At 51.8% G+C, this 18,690-nt stretch overlaps 1 protein-coding gene across 2 annotated transcripts in view; it reads right to left on the minus strand.

Annotated features, from left to right (window-relative positions):
- The window catches only part of LGR6 (leucine rich repeat containing G protein-coupled receptor 6), a 113,339-nt gene that overhangs the window by 68,495 nt on the left and 26,154 nt on the right, over positions 1-18,690 (minus strand). Inside the window, exons 2-4 of one of the 2 annotated variants that reach the window (XM_063114759.1) lie at positions 17,095-17,166; positions 14,445-14,516; positions 6,982-7,053 (exon numbers count right to left, since the gene is read on the minus strand). In XM_063114759.1, coding sequence (XP_062970829.1) covers positions 6,982-7,053; positions 14,445-14,516; positions 17,095-17,166 — 216 coding nt within the window. Of the gene's footprint in view, positions 1-6,981; positions 7,054-14,444; positions 14,517-17,094; positions 17,167-18,690 lie in introns of those variants that run through there. The other variant, XM_063114760.1, reaches the window with a different exon arrangement.

Below are 18,690 nucleotides of genomic sequence, written 5' to 3' on the forward strand. Positions count from 1 at the left end.
GGCAAATTGGGGGTGCTGACAGTACTCACTAGAACACCTGCAGAGCTCAGGGTCAGCTGCATGGGGGTGTCTCTATGGCAGACTGGCGTCTTCAGGATGGGGACTTGCTTTCGAGCACCCCAGACCTCAGGGCCTTATGCTTCCTCCTCCTGCCAGCTCTGGGCCTCACTTTGCCAGATGCCCTCACTGTGGGTACAGCTGGCTCATGGGCGGCTGCTCTCTCTAACCCTCCTGTTTCCTTCCTCCTGACTCTACTGTCAGCTTTTCACCCCCTAGCACACTCCCATAGGACCCAGGCTCACTTTCCCTCATCTGCTGTTCTCTCACCCCTTGTCGTGGGTTGAATGGTGGCCTCCCAGAAGACATGCGCATGTCCTAACTCCCAGAATTTATAAATAGGGCCTCATTTGGGAAAAGGGTCTTTGCAAATGTAATTAAGGGTTTGGGGTGACGTCATTGGGATTATCCAGGTGAGCCCTAAACCCAATGACGAATGTCCTTATAAGAAACCACAGAGACACACAAAGAGAAGGCCTTGTGAAGACAGAAGGCAGACAGCGGAGTGGATGGAAGGCAGAGACTGGTGCAGCCACAAAGAATGTCACAGCCAGCAGCAGCTGGAAGAGGCAAGGAAGGGATCTCACCTAGAACCTCCAGAGGAGTGTTGCCCTGCTGACATCTTGATTTTGGACTTCTGGACTCCAGAATTGTAAGAGAATAGATTTCTGTTGTTTTAACCACCTAGTGTGTGGTAATTTGTCAAGGCAGCCCAGGGAAACTAATATATCCTTTCTTCCCTAACAGTGGTTCTTAATCCTCGGTGTGCATCAGAATCCAGCCTTGATCAGAACCACTGAGGAATCTTGGGCAAGTCTCCCATCCCAGGTCTGTCTGTAGAATGGGGCTGTAATACACGTGCTACTCCTTGCAAGGGTAAGACAGAAGAACTGTTTCTGGTGAAAAGCTCTTAGGAATGTCTTAATGCTCTTTACAGGTAGATGGTTATTAGGTACCACCAGCCCTGTACCCTCTCTTATGGAGTCTTTAGGGGTTCCTGTCAAGGCCAGGGTCTCTAGAGCTTGAAGCTGATGCCACAGTGTCAGCAGCCCTGAGCTCCCCAGGCAACCAGCACCATCTCCCCAACCTGGGCTCCACCTGATAGGGACAGAAACAGGCCGGTTCAGGCCTCCGGGTCATGCCCAGTAGAGCTTCCAGCCCAAGGCCAGCTCTGGGAGCAGGTGCCCCCCAATGGGCCTTCCCCAGGACTTGCCATCTCATTCAGCCCCACGGAATTGCCTTGAGAGGCAGCCCAGAGCCACGGTTATGCACGTGGACTCTGGGCCAGGCCACGTGAGTTTTGACCCTGGCTCTGCTGTAAGTCACTTTACCACTCTGTGCCTCAATTTGCTCATCTAGAAAATGCAAAACAATGAGACTATTAGCAGTAACCATTCTAGAGGAGCACTGCGAGGATTAAGTGAGAGGGTTAAGTGCAAGTGACAAGCACACGAAAAGTGCCATCTAAGAGCTGGTTATTATTAGTCTGCCCTTGGGCATTGGTCTGGGGGTGCAATTGTTCCTTGGAGGAGGGTCAGAGGTATGGAATGAGGGGACCCGCAGAAGCACCTTGCTTTTGGCTCTCCCTGGGAACACCTTTGATTCCTGTCCTCATGGAACCTCTGGTACTAGACAGAATGGTTCAGGCATTTTCTCCTGGAGACACTCAAGTCCTTCCTCCTCATCCCACCTCACAGCATTCCCAGGATACTGGAAGGGTTTAAGAAGGATACTGTCCATCGCACAGAGAAAGAAGCTGAGACCGAGAGAGAGCAAGCACACAATAATCATAAGTGATTCAAAAGCAGGGCCAGGAACCCCACTGGAAAGTCTTACATCTCTCTGGCACGCCAACTCTCGGGACCCCTGTCTGCCAATCATCCTATTTGAACCTCCCATTTTAGAGATGGACAACCTTAGGCTCAGAGAGAGGAGAGGGGAGCTGACTTGCTCATGGCTTCATAGCTAGTTAGTGACTGAGGCAGGATTTGAACCCAAGTCTCTGGATCCTAAAAAGTGTAGCTTAGGAGAGATACTATAGAGGTTAAGAGCCTGGTACTTTGGAGTCAGAGCTAAACTAAAATCCCTGCTCTGCTTCATCTTAGCTGTGTGACCTCCAGCAAGTTGTTTCACTTCTCTGGGCTTTAGTTGCCTCATCTATAAAACGGGAATAATAAAAGCTACCTTACAAAGCTTTTGGATGAAATGAGATACGTGAACGTGCATAGCCTTGAAGTGTGCTACGTGGTAGCACTCCTCCCTTCCCGCATCACCTGAGCTCAGCTGCCTTCCTGAGCCCATGAGCACACATGCACGTCCATCTACCCTGGCTTCTCCACCTCTTTCCCCTCGGCGGCAGGCAGCCAGTGTGTTTTGGATTGGCTGGCCGGGGCTGAGAGGGTTGCGGTGGCTCTAACTTGGGTTTCAGTTTGGAGTCTGGCACTGCTCTTGATTAATTTCCCCAGCCCTGCACAATGTTGGCCAGTTTCATGTGGCTGTCCTTTGCAATTATGCATTTCCCCCCTAGGGTGTCCAGAATTGGGCTGTTTTTCTGTTTTCTCCCCTTTACTCCTGCCACTGTGCTTTTCTGGCTCTTCTCCAAGGACCAGCCAGCTGGAGCTCCCCTGGCCCAGCCCAGTCCCCAGCTCTTTCTGAGCTGCTGTTCTACTTTTCCATGTACTCTCCCCCTTGCCCTGCCTCACCCCCACCCAGTTTCTATTTTCCCCCAGGCTGTCTGGCTTCCCGTGGTTTCTCTTGGCCTTGGCTCAAGCCTGGCGTGACATGTCTGGCATGGCCACTCTCCCCCACCCATATTGATCAGGGAGGAAGCAAGTGTATCCAGGGAGGGCGGTGTTGTGGAGCTGGGTGCTGCCAACTGAGGTGCCAAGCCAAACAGCTTGTGTGCCATGCCAGCTGGGTACCTGGGGCCTGGAATGCCCAGCTTGGCTCCCATCCCCTATCCGTAGCCCACTCCTGACTCACCCAAACCCATTTACTATTGTCCCTCCATCTGCTTCTAGCTGGTAGAAAGTGGACCACAGGACTGAACCTTCCCTGAGGCTCCAGGAATGTCCACAAGAGTTTGTGCAGGGACCCTCCCTTTGGGAGGTGACGAACAACTTTCTCCAAGGACTTGAGACCTTAGGTCATCCTGGCCTGCTCTGGGGAGGACATGCCACCCCCAGGAGGGGCACAGGTAGGGGATGTGTCCTCTATATACCTCCCTGATCCATTGACTTCCAACATGAAGGAGGACATTTCTGTTTGCTGGTATTCCTGGGGAAGCAGGGAGGGTCACCCAGTGATGGCCATCGAAAGGTGACTTCCCTTCAAGACTTGATGAAAAGGGCACAGCCTTTGGAGCCCAACAACCAGGGTATAGCCCTGCCTCCCCACTCACTAGCTCTGACCTTAGAGGAGCTCCTGAATTTGTCTGAGCCTCTATTTCCTCATCTGACAACAGAGATGGCAATTATTAAAGAGGGGTTTTTATGAGGAAGAAATCAGATAAAGTACGTAAAATATCTCTTGGAGTGCTGGCACACTGAGATGCTCAGAAGTTGTCATTTGCTCCCACCCTCTCCTTTCCCTTAGCAACCTGAGCCTGGTTTTATTGTCACTAAGATGGAGCAACCTGAATTAGGTGGGGCAGCACCTCACTTTGAGGTCTGAGGTGTTCTCTCCCTGAATCCCCCAACTTCCAAAACCTCAGGATATAATATTTACCATGCATAATCTCTGAGTTAGGTTATACACCCTTCCCCCCAACACACACACACACACACACACACACACACACACACACACACACACACACACACACACACTGATGTCCTGCAGGTAGACTGACCAACCTTCTAGTTTGTCCAGGATGTTTGGTCACCCTATTTGCAGGCACCTCAAACTAAACATGTTCAAAAGGGACCTCAGATATCCCCTTTCTCTGCCCCTCCTCAGAGCACTCACCTCTGGGTTTCACAATTCATTTACTCTTTGTTACCATATGCCAGGCTCTCAGGACCCAGCCTCTCTGTCCACCCTGATGTCAAAGCCAGAGAACTGGGTGTCATCTTTACTTCTGTCCCTCAGCTGTACATCCAGTCAATACTACTACTACTACCACTACTACTACTACTAATAGTAATAGTAGCCACAAAAGGTACTGTTCTTTCACATATGTTAACTCATTTTATCCTGTCCTATCGAGGTACGCAGGTACTATTATCACCTTCATTTTGCTGATGAAGTATGGAAGCACAGAGTCTAAGTAGTCTGCCCAAGCTCTTACATGAAGTAAGTGAAGAAGCTGAGATTTGAACCCAGGGAGTCTGACTGCAGAGGATTGATGATGGCATCTTGATATTTCCAGAGTCTATCAACCTCTCCTTTCACCACTGGCCCTGCCTTTCCTTCAGCCACTATCCTGATCCCTTGGTTTGGGAGCTCCTGCACTGGCTCCCCACCTCCAGGCTCTCCACCATAACTGGTGCCAAACTGATTTTTTTCAAAGATACAAACCCTATCACATTGCTCTCCTGCTAAAAGTCCTTCTATGGCTCCCCACTGTTTTAAGCATCAAGTCCAAATCCTCAACAAGGCCCGTGCCTACATGTCAGGCATTATGGCTTGCTAATTTCAGATCTTTCTCCACCAGTGCCCTTTCCCTCAGTTCAGACAAACTTTCCTCCCTGTATATTCTCTAGAATTCACTCTGTTCCTTCTTATCTCTATGCTTTTGCACGTGCTGTTTCCTCTGCCTGGAAATGTCCGCCCCCACCTCTTCACCTGATAGACACCTACTAATCCTTGGAGACTCAACTCAGGTTCTGTTCCCCGCCACAGCAAAGCCTCAAAATTATTTGTAAAATAAATGGATCAATGACTGGTTAGATGAACAATATCACAATAGCATCACCACACGTCACAGCTGTGTAAAGTCCTCTTTTTGCAAACCCCTCTGACATTTACTATATATTTGATCTTCATGACAATCTTGTGATATAGGCAGGGAAGATAATTATCCCCACCTGGAAGATGGAGAGACTGAGGCACGGAGAGGGTAAGTGACACTGTAGTCAGGATCAGAGCTGGGACTTGAAGCCTAGTTTGTGTCTCACAGGCCAGTGCTCTTCTCGCAGGATTACAAGCAAAATCTGCTCATCTGCCTAATAACTGTGGGAGTGGGGATTGGGCCTCTGTCCCCTGCCCTGATCCACCCAAGCAATGGGGAATAATGGGAGGTGAAAGCTAATTAATTACCTAGTTCTCCCAGCCACAGGGGCTGCCCGCTTCCCAGAAAGTGTGTGGAAACTGCCTGGATAGACCAAAAGCTCCACACCTAGTCTGAAAGCAAGACCTTTAGAAGCCCTAAGCACTCAAAAGATGCGATTCACAATTAAAAACTTTAAAAAGGCAAACTTAACCCTAAAAGTGTGAAGTCCCATGAAAGTCCCATTTTTTTTCCCTATGAAGTCCTCTTCGATGCTGGATGAAATGTCAAATTTTCACTCCTCCTCCCTTATTTTTGGCCGTCCCAGGCTTGCTGGTGCCCTAAGCAAATGTTTAGTCTGCTCTGGGGGTGGGGCATTTGCACGAGCTTTCCTGGCCTCTGATGCACCCTTGGTTGCCTGGCTCTGTCCAGTGGTGACGCTGGATGTTGGGAGAGGAGGGGCTTGGGGCCAGGCACCCAGCACTTGGGATGGAGGCAGAAAAGTGAGATGAAGGGAGGCAGGTTCTGCCACTGGGGCCAATCAGGCAGCTGAGGGACACTGGGGCACTGGGGTACAGACACAGACACAGGAGGGTGAGGGATGCCCAGGCTGAGAGTAGGGGAGGAAAGCCCTAACCACGGGCGGGCATGGCCAGCAGGGCCCCCACACTGGACCCCTCCGTTTGTGGTGGAATGGGCATGAGTATCAGTCACAGGGAGGAAACCACCTTTCTCACCTGTCCCACCTCCTTCCACCCAAGCAGAGGCAGGACAGTTTAGAGTTGCCTGCCTTCCACATCCCTTCCACTGGGCAGGGCCACGGCAGGACCCATAGGCTGAGGATATCAGAGGCTTTTGTCCCAACACACTGCATGCCAACTGTGCCTCAGTTTCCCCACTGACTAAATGCCATGCCCCAGTCTTATCTCCTAATTTCGATTTCTCCCAAAATATCTATTCACTTCCCCATCGGATATAGATGTACCTAAAAATTCAGTTGGTTTCAACAAGCATGTATGAGGCACCTACCATGTTCCAGGCCCTGTGCTGTGCACTGTGTCAATGAGACCCAGTACCTGGCTCAGAGGAGGGCAGTCGCTGGGTTACATCACCCTACAGCACCTGCTCCCGCTTCCGCCCTCAGGTTTAGTCTTGCTTCCATGATGCCCCTGCTGGCTGAGAAAGGAACTACAAGGCTCCTTGGAGGGATGGATCTGTCGTGGGTGGCCCATGAATCCTGGCTTGCAGTCCCACCCCCAAGTAGGAGAAATGAGTGTCTGAGCCTAGCCTCCCACACTCCCACAACAAAGTCCTGGGGGTGAGAACAGGCTAGGTGGAGGGGACAGCCCCTTTCTGACACTTCTTTGGGGTGGTACTCTCCACCCCCACCCAAGGCTCCAATGGCAGAACGCCAGTCGCCCCAGGACCGCTGCCCTGGTGGCCCCACCTAGGGAGGTCCCATTCCCACAGTCCTCTGGCGGGGACTTGGAGCCTTCCTTCCCCAAAGTACACACACGAGTGTACACGTACACACACTGATGACAAAAACAAAAATCCCTGAAGCAACCAAAGCCAGAAGCGGCACGCTGTCTGGAACATGGAGTGAGAGAGGGGGGCCTGCAGAGAGAGGGGAACGCTGAGGCAGGGGTGCCCTGGGCTGTGACTCAGGCCCCAGGAAGTTGGTGACTCCTCAGACCAGCCCTCTAATGACTCACAGAGACTGCAGGCTCGGTAGCTCCCACAGGGCCTCTGCGGGGATTCCTCCCAGCTGGTTGTTCTGCAGCATCCTATAAGGGGAAGAGAAAGGGCTTTTAGGACCCACACGGCATGTGCAGCTGGGGCAGGGGGCATACTCCTCCCTTGAACCCCCTGCCCCAAGCTAGACCCCCCCTCCTGCTTGCCCCAGCTTCAGAGCCCCAGAGAGAGTCCAGGTCCAGCCCCACCCCGGCCCTGACTCATTGGCGGGGAATCAGAGGCTGTGGAGGTATTGTGGGGTGTACTAGAGCTGGAGGCCCAGTTTGGGGAGAGGGTATCTCAGAAGGGTTTCTAGGATGCGGCAGGGGTAGAGAGCATGATGGACAGGAAGGCGTCTGGGAAGCACTGAGGGCCGGAATTCAGAACAGTGGGGATCGTGTTCAAGTTTGGTCAACAAGGAATGAGGATATGTAGGTAGGATTTTCTCCCCAGGCCTCAGTTTCCCTGTCTACTCAGCTGACAGGCTAAAGGCTTCTTTGTGGAAGGAGAGGATAAGGCCACCCCAAGGGTGTCAGAGCTTCAGGCAAATATGTTTTTTGGAGTCTTTGTCTATAGAAACAACTTGAAGCACCCCAGATCTGTGCATCGGCACTATTCTGATGGCCCATTCTCACATAATCCCACAAAGAAACAGCATGCCAGCCAGTGGAAATGATCCACTCGCTAGGCTGCCCTCTGGCCATGGGTCACCAGGACAACCCCATAGGCTGGAGTCCTGGAGCTCCTCAGGGCACCTGGAAAAGCCCATGTGCTGAGCAGAGGGTGAGAGCACGCAGAAGGGCAGTGATAGGGGTCTGGGGCAGTTCTCCAGGTGGCACTGCTGACCTCAGCTGACCCCAGGCATCCAAAGGACCTTAGAAAATTTCGAGGAAGGCACTCTAAAGTGCAGGCAGTCCCCTGAGGCACAGGGCCGTGAGCAAGGGTCCTGCTCACGTGAGCAAGGTGAAGAAGTGGGAGGGAGGCCCGTGGGTTGCTGTGTGAACGCTCTTTCCCTCTAGGCCTGTACAGGAGATGAGAAGGACACACAGGGAGGTCAGGGAAGAGCTGGGAAGCAGGAAGGAAGCAAGCTGCCGACTGCCCCGGGAGGAGTGACTGACCCTCCTGAGGCTGCCCACGAAGTGCCCGTCCTGGGAGGAGCAGTGGATATTCATAGGCCTACCTGGCCAGGGAGCAGGAGGGAATGAGCATTCAGTGAGCGCCTACTGTGTGCCTGGAATGTCGTCCACACTGAGAGATTCAGTCCTCCCCTTCTCGTGTGTTATCAATCCATCTTTCAGGGGGGGAAGCTAAGGCTCAGAGAGGATAAGCGTCCTGCCTGAGACCACTCAGGTAAAGACCACACTTTAGGAAAAGTGGCTCCTTTCCTGACCGTTATGTTTACTAACCATAACAGCTTATGTGCCAGGCCCTGGTCTTAGAACTTTACTCAGAGGAATTATGACTATCCTCATTTTGTGGCCATACAACTGATAAGTGACAAAGCTGGGTCTTTTGAACCCAAAGTCTGGGCACCTACCCAATACACTACATGGCATCCGTCATAATGGTGGGACACGGTAAGGGCTGGAAAACACCGAGGGGTAAGACAATGAGCCTGAGCAGTTATCCATGGCTCCCACGTGACTGTGCCAGTCAGATCACACCCATTGTCTCTCTTAAGCTCCTTTATGGATGTATGGGAAGCCCACATATGAACCAAACTGCAGCAACACAAGAACAAAAGAATGCTGGGCTCGCTGTTGGCACACAGTGGGGACTGACAGTGCTGCTCACGGAGGCAAAGCTGAGGAAGGGAGAAGAACAAAGACAGACTCTGGCGACCCCTGGGACTGGGGTCCTCCCTGCCACCCTGGGGGTGAGGAGGAAGGGCCAGGCTGCAGGGAGGGGCAGAGCCTGGGGCTTTGAGCAGCTGGAGGGCAGGGCCCCTTCCTGTGCTCACTCTGTGATCCTAAAGGTCTCTTGTCCTCCACTGGCCCCTCCAATCCAGGCTCCACACAGCACTGGAGGGACCTTTCCAATTACAGGGTTTTGCTTAAGGGTGGAATTTAAACCTGCGCCTCTTGGACTTCCTTAAAGTGTGATGGTCACATGCACAGGCTCTGAAGTCAGACAGCCCTGGATCTGCATCCTAAACTCTTGTCTCTTTCCAGCTGTGCTATTCGTACCATGCAAGCTACTGAAACTCCGCAGGCCTTAGTTTCCTCATCTATAAATTGGGGCTAATGATGCTGACCTCATGCACCCATTGTTTGGATCAAATAAAATGATCCCTGTAAAGTACTTATGGTAGGGTCTCACACATGGGAAAAGCTCCACAACACATCAGCTGACATCACTCATTACTACTATTACTTTCTGGTCTCAGTTTTACCACTTACTGGATGACCTGAGTAAGTCACTTCCCCTCTCTGGGCCTCAATTTCCCCATATTTCAAAGGAAGAGGCTGCCAGAAGATACATAAAACCTTACTCAGTTGTAAATCCAGTGATCCAGGACATTTCCTGCCCCTAGCCTGGCTTAGCACTTCTATCCTCCCAGCCATCCTAACTTCTTTCATCTAAAGGGCGGGCACTTCCTCACTTCCAATCTAGGGGGCTGCCTTGATTTTCACATGAGGCCTCAGGGTGCTTGGAACAAGGATGTGAGAGAAATGACAGCTGGGAAAGCAAGCAGGTCACAGGCTGCTCATGCCCCCTCACAGGGCCCCACCTCTCCAGGAGCCCCAGAGGCTTCATCCCCACAGGCAAGCCCCCAGCTCCAAGGAGTACCTCAATGCATCTCCACCCACATCACCTCCTAACATCTCCACCTACATCCCTCTGTTGAATCCCAGATCTAAATAGATGTTTAAGCCCTCCGAAGTGCACCTCTCCCCAACACAGAAGCTGTAGCATATTCGCAGGGCACTAAATTTTTCTCCCAGTTTCAAGGAACTCAGTGTGTCCCCAGACAACTCACCCCAAGCCAGACAGTCTGGTCATCAGAAAGTGCTCTCTGTCATGGAGTCAAAACCCACAAAGCTGGAGGTAAGCATGGCAGTTGACTTTGGCCCTGGCCCTGTTTCCCTTGCTGTTCCCAGCCTCACGTCCCAGCCATCACTCCTTTTATTGAAACACAATTGGGTTATAAAGGCTGGAAGTACCCTTAGAAGGGAATGGCCCCTTTACTTTCCAAGATGAGGAGACGGAGGCTCAGAGAGGGGAGGTGATTTGCCCTAAGTTACAAAGCCAGTCAGTGGCAGAATCAGGACTGGGACCCAAGTCCTGTCTCCTAGGCCAGTGCTTTTGTGACCATGCCTCCCCACTTCCTTTGCTGGCCCTGGTTCTGCCTCGTGAAGCAGAGTCTATCTAATCCAGCAGTTCTCAACCCTGGCTGCACATCAGAATCACCTGCGAAGGTCTTTAAAATCCCAGTGCCCAGACTACCCTGCAGCCCAGTTAAGTCTCTGTGGCAGTCTCTGCTGGAGGAATATTAGACGTCGGTAGTTTTTCAGTCTCTCAGGTGACTGTGATGTGTAGCCATTCATCTAGCAGAAGTTTAGCCTTCGGCACCCTCCCTCCTCACAAATGGGACACATGCGTGGGGACATCTCTCTGGCCAGAGAGGCATTGGGGGCAGGCACCATGAGTGATACAGCCAGAAATTACCGGAGGCGACCCACCGGCGGTTTCCAAAGGCCCTTCCTTTGGTTCTGTGGAGGTGCCTTGGGTTACTGGGTTGGGTGGGTGAGACGGAGCCTGGAGTTCTCCCCCACTGCTCCCCCATCTAACAGAGAAGTCCTTCTTCATCTGTTTATGTGTTGGGACTTCTGTACAAGGTGTTTTTGTTTTTGTGTTACGTTTTTGCAGCTAAAAATGTTGGGAAACTCCCCATTTTAAAGGTGAGAAAACTGAGGCCCAGAGACAGGAAGTCTAAGTGTCCTCCTTGACACCTGTTCTGGGATCTGGTGAAGCCCTGAGTCTGGTCTCAAGTCTCCCTGCAGCACAGGAGATCCACTTCCTGTCATCCAATCACGTAGAGGAATGACTCAGAGGATCTCCTGGGCTCCAGGAGCCCCAGGCAGCCTTCTCCCATGAGCCGGGCCAGCGAGGTGCTCAGCGAGGTGCGACAGCCCAGTGCTCCCAAACAACTCAAATGTCCCTCCTGGGGTCAGTTCGATTCAGTTCATTAACACCGAGATGGAGCCCCAACTCTGGGCTGGACATGGCCGCCGTCCAACCAGGTGGACAGTAGACATAATGTCGACCTAAGACTCTCCATACAGCACAAAGAAGGCTACACTAGAGGCATGGGGAGACTTCCTTGTAAATGGACCGAGAGACACTAACTCTCTCCGCACCTCTGTGACCTCAAGCCAGGGCTTCAGATGGGATCGGCCCCAGCTTGGGAAGCCACGAGCTGCCTTCTAGAGCCTTAGTCTTTACCAGGATGGCATGGGCTAGGAATCCACAGTCAGACTTCCAGGGACCCTGGGCCCGATCCAGGAGCAGGGCATCTGGGACAATCTCCCACCTAGTCTCTTGGGGTCAAGGAGAGGAGGCAAACCCTCAAACTATCTGCTCCCTGCTTCCCAGATCTGAGCCTGGTGAGAGGCCACTGAGGCCCAGCAGGAGTCTTTCTAGACAGGGCCAGACCAACCTGGCTGGCATCAGGAGGGCGGAGGCCCTGGCTGGGCTGCAGCTGGGGGAAGATGCCAAGGCAGGTCTTACCCAGCTCTCTGGGAGGGCAGCTCTGGGAAAAGAGGCCTGTGAGGGAAGAGGGGGCTAGAAGCTTTTGAGGTAAAGACCTGAGAGGCCTAACAGACACAAACACACACACACACACACACACACACACTCACACACTCACACACACACACTCACACACCACATCCTCAGGCTGTGGGTCAAGATGCAGGAGCACTGGCCGCACCTGCCCCCCCATGCCCTGGGAAGACACACAGGAGGAGGCTTCAGAGGTGCAGGCACTTTCCCACAGGCCCGGGCTGCAGGAAATGCGGCTTCCCTTAGGACAGCTCCAGTGGTGAGCTGGGAAAGTGAGTCTGGCACCTGGGTCTTCACAGCTCTTCACAGCGAGAGGCTGGCAATTCCCTGCAGAGGCTGACTGTCCTGATTCAAGCCTGGCCAGAGCTTATGAGGTTGAAGACTTGGAGAACACGTGGAGGAAGGAAGGATCCCATGAGTCATCCCTCCAGGTCAGGTGTGAAGGTGGGAAGGACATGAGGGAGGGGTTCTGCGACAGTCATTTAGGAAAGGATCAGAGAGGGAATCCCCTTTATTTAATCCTTTGCCTCTGGCAGGGAAGGAAGGAGGCAGCGTCCCCAGGGAGAGCAAGGCCACAGAGAAAGGAAGAAGCCATTCAGATAAGGGAGGGTCCCAGGCACAGAGAAGACTAAAGAGGCTATTATGCTGGTAGTAGGCTCTACTGCTCTATTTTTCTTGCAGGTCTGAAAAACAAGCAATGGAAGGCCACTGCAACAAAGAAAAACGACACCAGACATAGCAAAGTACGTTGCGCCCAGGACACAGGTGGAATCTTCTGCTCTGAAGTACTTGAGGCAGAAGATCAATTCCCCAAGACCACCCAACCCGCTCCTAAAGCAGAGAAGCTCTGCAGGCAAAGGACCAGGTGGTCTTCCAGGATGGGGGGAAATAGGGGTCAATGGCAGAGTGGGGAGCGGGCAGTCTGGCTATACTCGGCTCCCAGCTGCAGCCTTTCCTGGCCACCCTACTCACCAAGCCAAGGGCGCCGTTTGTAGAAAGGGGCGGGAGGCCTGTGGTTTCTCCAAGGCTTTGATTTATTGCCTAATGCAGGCAAAGAAGAAAGAGAAGGCTCATCTCTAAGCCAGAGTCTTAGGAACGGGACGTGAGTCTCACATCTTCTGAAGGCCCAGCAAACACAGCCCTGCTCTCTAATCCCAGCTGCAGGTCTGAGCCTGCCACTGGGCACAGACACGCCACCAAGCAGGCTGCCTGCACGGTGCGTCTGGTTCAGAATGCCTCCCCATCCCCCTGGGGCAGCGATGTTCATGGGAAGAGAGGCAGAGAGAGGAGGCAGGAAGGCGGCCAACTGAGAGGCAGGGAGCAGAGTGGGGGGAGCAAGGTCTGAGAGAGGAGGAGGAGGAGCTAGACACAAGGACACTGAGGCTGGGGACAGAGACAGGAGGGACCCAAGGGTGAGCAAAGAGTGAGGGAAGGAGGGCAGACCAGAGAGCTCTGTGAGTCAGACACTAGGAGGCAGATGGAGAGGAGTCTGGAGGAGGTGGCAGAAGCCAACAGTGCAGAAAAAGGAGAAAGCGTTCACGTGTGGCCTGTCGACCAGCTGGGAGCCAAAGCTCATGAGACAAGGGGGCAGGACCAGTACTATCCCCTAAGCAACTTTGAAAAAATTAGAAAAAGATAATCCCTTTCTGGATGGCTGCAGCCCAAGCCAGGGCACAGGACTGAGTTTCAGCCCCTTCTCACCCCCTCAGCCAGATGCTCTTATGTAGTAAACAACCCGCTCAACCGTACAAAGAATACCTCAAGTCAAGTCAGGGCTGAGGGCCGAGCGGAGCTGGGGAATGGCTCCCCATTTCGGGGAAGCCCCAAATGCTCAATGTATTGCCCCAGGATCAGCCCCTAAGATCCTCATTTTCTCCCCAAACCAGTTCCTCCCAGAACATCTCCTACCTCCCTTCAGGCTCTGTGCATCCTCTTCCGCCCACTTCCTTTTGCCCTCACTCATCATAAGAGAACACGAGGGGGCCTTCGGGAGGACTGTCTCAGACGGAACAAGGTAAGTCACAGAGTGGGATGGGAGGAGATGGTGCCTCAGCCACCCCTCTCTAAAATGAGCCACCAGTTCAATGGCCAGGGGAAGGTAGGTGAAGTAACACAAGGTCCTCCCCAACCTTCACTCTCCTTTTGCTTCAAAGGAAAGGTGACATGGGCCGGGAGGGAGCAGCCTGAAGACTGAAGGAGACACGTTCACAGTGAGAATGGAAACTCAGTGCCACAGACGCAGAGACTAGGTTGGGTCCCAAGAGGAAGAACGGCCAAAGACAACCCATCTGGATTCCTCCTGTCCAGAAACAGTCCTGTCCCTCTCCTGGGCTGAGAGGCCTCAGGGGGAGCACTTGGATGTTTAACTGAACTCAGCCCCACAAAGACTTATGCTGATGGTCAGTATTTACATTACAAAAAAAAAAAAAAAAAGACGATTCACCTCCCACATAAACCCATATAAATGGGTTGCCATTTATATCAGGTACAATCAAATGTTTGTTTACAGACCATAAAGTTTGTTACAGACAAGGCGAAAGCAAAGAAATGGAAATAACAATTGAAATTAAAAGGAAAGATAAGGAAGTAATGATAAGCAAGCCATTTGCTCAAATTCTGTGTCACAGCACTATGTAAAATGGGGTGTACTTATACTTACAGGATTTTCAGGCTGTAGAGACCAGAGAATGCTTGTCTCGGGATGTGTGAGAGATGGTTCCCAGAGAGACGACTGCAAATCAGAGACAAGGGTCAGCAATGCTGGCAGGTAACCCGATGAGGGGGTGACCTCCATTAGTTAGTGTCTTGGGACATGGGTAGCGAGAATGGTTGTGGTAACTACCATTTATCGATATCTGCAGTGTGTTCAATACTTCACAGGTTTCATATCAATTCTCACAATAACCCCGTAAGGTACCTGTTATTATCCCCGAATTTCAGATGAGGAAACAGAGAGTGGGAGAAGTCAAGTCACTTCCCCTACGGATCACAGAGCCAGTCAGTGGCAGAGCATGGTATTCTCACCCAGACCTCGCTAACTTCAAGGGCACGGCCGCTCCACAGGGTCACATCCTCTCCTGTGCACCGGGGTGACTCACAGCCTGCCCTCGACGACTGAACTGCGTTGTGGCCCGTTGCCAGTGGAGGGGTGAGGTCCAGGGGTGTGTGTCTGTGTCTCCCCATACCCTAAACGACGCAGCTAACCCCCACTAATCCAGGAGGGTTAGGAAATGGGGTGTGGAATTAGTCTAACATTCTGGCCTAATTAAGCATTTCCATGTTTGTCGTGGGGTGCTCACCAATTCTAAAAGGAGAAAATGAAACAAAATGTACTTAATGCACGTACTTAATGCTGCAACCTGACTGAGCAGAGCTTAATTGTGGACAATTCAGAAGATACTTCTGGAGCTCCAAAGTCCCTGGGGACAGTATTACGTGCATCACTTGCTACTAAGAGGCCTGCAGATGTAGAGATTGTGCTGATATACCTCAGAAGCTATTTTTAAAAATTATATCTCTATGGGGCGGAGGCACGGTGGTGGTTTGGGGAGGGATAGGTTGGGTAAAGGGCATAAAGAAAAATCACGACTTGTAGTAATGATTATGCTTATAATAAATAAATAAAATATATATATATTATATATATCTTTAATAAAAGTCTCTTCATTTGACATTTATTATTAAAAAAAAAAAAATGTGTGGAAAAGCATCATGATATTTGAGGTCTCCAAGCTTAGGTTCTGGAGGTGGGCATTTGCCATGGAAGGGTCCTGTAGGTGGGGCCTTTGAAATGGGTCCAACCTCTCTCAGGGAGTGGAAGATGGAAAGTCAGACTTAAATTCTTAGGTTGTGCCCATATGTCACCTGCCCCGAGCTCCCTGGCCTTTGCTCTTGCTTTTCATTCCCAACCAAGCCGTGTCAACTCCACCTCAGAAGCCCCTTCACTGCCTCTTACCCCGTCCACTTCAGTTTTCTTTGAAAACTGGCTTAATGTTCCTCCTCCAGGAAGGCTTCCCTGCCCACTCCCTCACACAGAACGCCCTGGGTGCCCACACCAGCAGCTGCCACGTTCCCCTGCTGACTTGCGCCCACCTTGCTCTTCAGCCTTACCTGGAAGCCCCCTGAGGGCAGCAGGCATGTCTCTTGTCTTGTTTTCCCCCGGAGCTCCTTGAGTGCACACCTACCTACAGAACCCAAGCTTGGAGCCCTCAGATATCAAGAAGCCTTTCTACAGTCTTGGTTCACACAGAGAGGGCTCAGCAAGTACTTGGTGTGGAAAACCCAGCCATGGCCCTGGGGGGCTGAAATCCTAACTCCAGCAGGGACAACGTCACTGCATCCTTGAGGAGCACTATCTAGGTTCGAGGCAGGGAGATCTGTTAGGGAAGAAGTGCGGCCAGGGTAGAGCTGGAATTGTGAATAATTTTAGTGCCAGGAGCCCACAGTTTGCACAGTTTAAGCAAACCTTCCTAAAGCACCAAGGATCTATCATGGTGTGAAAATAAGAATAAACAGGGCTGAGTAGTGTTAGGAATAGAGCTAGGACGGAAGTAAGGATTGGGAGCAGAGTGGCCTGGCTTCCCAGAGCAGACAGGCTGGGCACGCTAACCGAAGAGATGATTTATTCATGAGCACCACTAGAGATGAGGGCCAGACTTAAGGATTCCAGGCTGGGAGTGACCACCATGGAGAAGGATTAACCAGGAAGGGCTTTGTGAAGAAAGTGGACCTTATAAGGGAGGGTCTAGGAAGTAAATCCTTTGGGCCACTGGGAGCCACAGAAGGCTCTTGAGCTGGTGAGATGCACTCTGAAGGTGTGCAGAGTATATTAGAACGGATGTAGGAGATCTGTCAGTTAGAAGGCTGGTTCAACCCCCAGCTGTGAAGGGACAGAGGGCAATAGCAGTGGGAATAGAAAACAAGGGATGGAGGTGAGAGACATCTCAGAGAAGAACCACCAGGACTCAGAGAGTGGCTAGTGGCTGGTCACAGGGGATGAGGGCCATGCAAAGAGGACTCCCAGGAAGAGGTGCAAATATTGACATTAAGAGAGAGAGCAGCAGAGAGGAGTTGGTTTCAGGCAGGAATGAAAGCTAGATTTGAGGCTTCCTATAGCATGTATCCTGGCACTGACACCCTAGGATTCACACCTGGGGCAGGCATCAGCTGAATACCCTGCCATCAAGAACAGCCTTAGCTTCCCAAGCCCCTTTCTTTTCTCTGCACCCCACCTCCTGGGGAGTCCTGGTTCCTACAGCTGCTAGAAATAGCCAGAGCTTCACCTCCCATCCCTCAAAGCATCTACTCACAGCTCCTCCAAGAAGCGCAGGTGGTGGAAGAGGCCAGGCTGAAGCTCCGTGAGGTTGTTCATGCTGAGGTCTCTGCATGGAGAGAAAATGGGAAAGGGTACTGTGAGCTGTCCGTCTGTGCCATCCTGCACTGTCCAGCTCCCAGCCCCCCCAGAGGACCCCAGGGGTCCCCCTTCCCCATGCCATCCTAACTCCAAAGTCAGTCTGGCAACAGCAACTGCATTCTCTCTAAGAGTGAGAACTGAGCTGGGAGTCAGGCCTCCCAGGGCTATCTACATGTTCCCTCTATACATTCTTCCATTTTCTCCTCTGCCTTTCACCCGTCCTTTGCAGGACTCCCCCTAGACTGGCTGTATTAGGACTATGAAGGAAACTGACCTCCCTGTGAAGGGAGGAGCTAGAGAAAAATTTATAGAATTCCAGAGCAGAAAGGGAGGGGTCACCTAATATAAATAATATCTCATCCACTCTTTTTACCAATGGACACACGGAGACCCAGAGATCACTGCCATTCCAATCTGTGGAGCAGGCTCAGAAAATATTCACATACTGGTGTGATCATCCCTGGGCTGGCCATGGAGGATCCTCCTTTTATTCAACCCCAGAGCCAGTGGGGTTCCACTGCCCTCTGAGGTCTCTGACAGTCTTTAACCTGTTTGCTTCCCTCCCTTAGGCTCCTTTTCCCTTTCTCCAACTGGAGGACATGACTTCTTGGCACATGACAGAAGTCACCTGGATCCCTGTGTGGTGGGATGTGAAAACCCTCATCCTTCCGTGGATTCACAGCCTAGAACATGTAAGTCTCCCATGTTATCTGAGAGACCCTGGGGGTGGTTTTGGTGTCACTGCCCTCTAGGATACCCTGCACACAAAATTATCACAACAATTACACCAACATTTACTTAAGGCCTGCTCTGTGCCAGGTACTGGCTGACCTTTACCCAAATAATCTCATTAAATTCTCACAACAGCCCCAAAGTAGGTTTCATTGTTATCTCTATTTTTACACTCAAGAAAACAAAGAGAAAATGAGCATTGGGCTTTGGAGTCAAAAGGCCTTGAGGTCAAATGTCTCCTCCACAGTTACCTGTCAGACCTTGGGCTCTTGACCACTATGACCTTTGATTCCCTCATTGAATAAAAATAAGATGACTATCACCAAGCTAGTAGGGTCCTTGTAAGGATTAAGTGAGCTAATGTTTACAGACTGCCTAATAAATGGTACATAGACATAAGCATAATAAATATTTGCTTTCTTCCTCCCACCTTTCTCTCAGTGTCCAGTGGGCAAGTGTCCCAGCCCCACAGGCCCAGGGTTGGAGGGGAGGAGTTGGGGCCTTAGATTGTGGGTCCCACTCCGTTAGCGTTTTCTTCTCAGTGTGTGCCTGGGTGAGCAGGCTGCATGTGTGTGCCTGACTCATTTGGGTTCCATCCTGTTTCAAACTCCTAACAGCTGCTGTCACTTCTGCCCGCCTCTTCCCTGGGGGGTAGAGAGGTGGGCCCAGATCAGACCACCGCTTTGCGGGGCACCGCCCCCAGGCCTTCCTGCCGCTTTCCCCCTTCCCTAGGGGTGCACTTTCACCCTCAAACCTCAGT

The sequence above is a fragment of the Cynocephalus volans genome, chromosome 11, assembly GCF_027409185.1.
Source record: "Cynocephalus volans isolate mCynVol1 chromosome 11, mCynVol1.pri, whole genome shotgun sequence".
Lineage (NCBI taxonomy): Eukaryota > Metazoa > Chordata > Mammalia > Dermoptera > Cynocephalidae > Cynocephalus > Cynocephalus volans.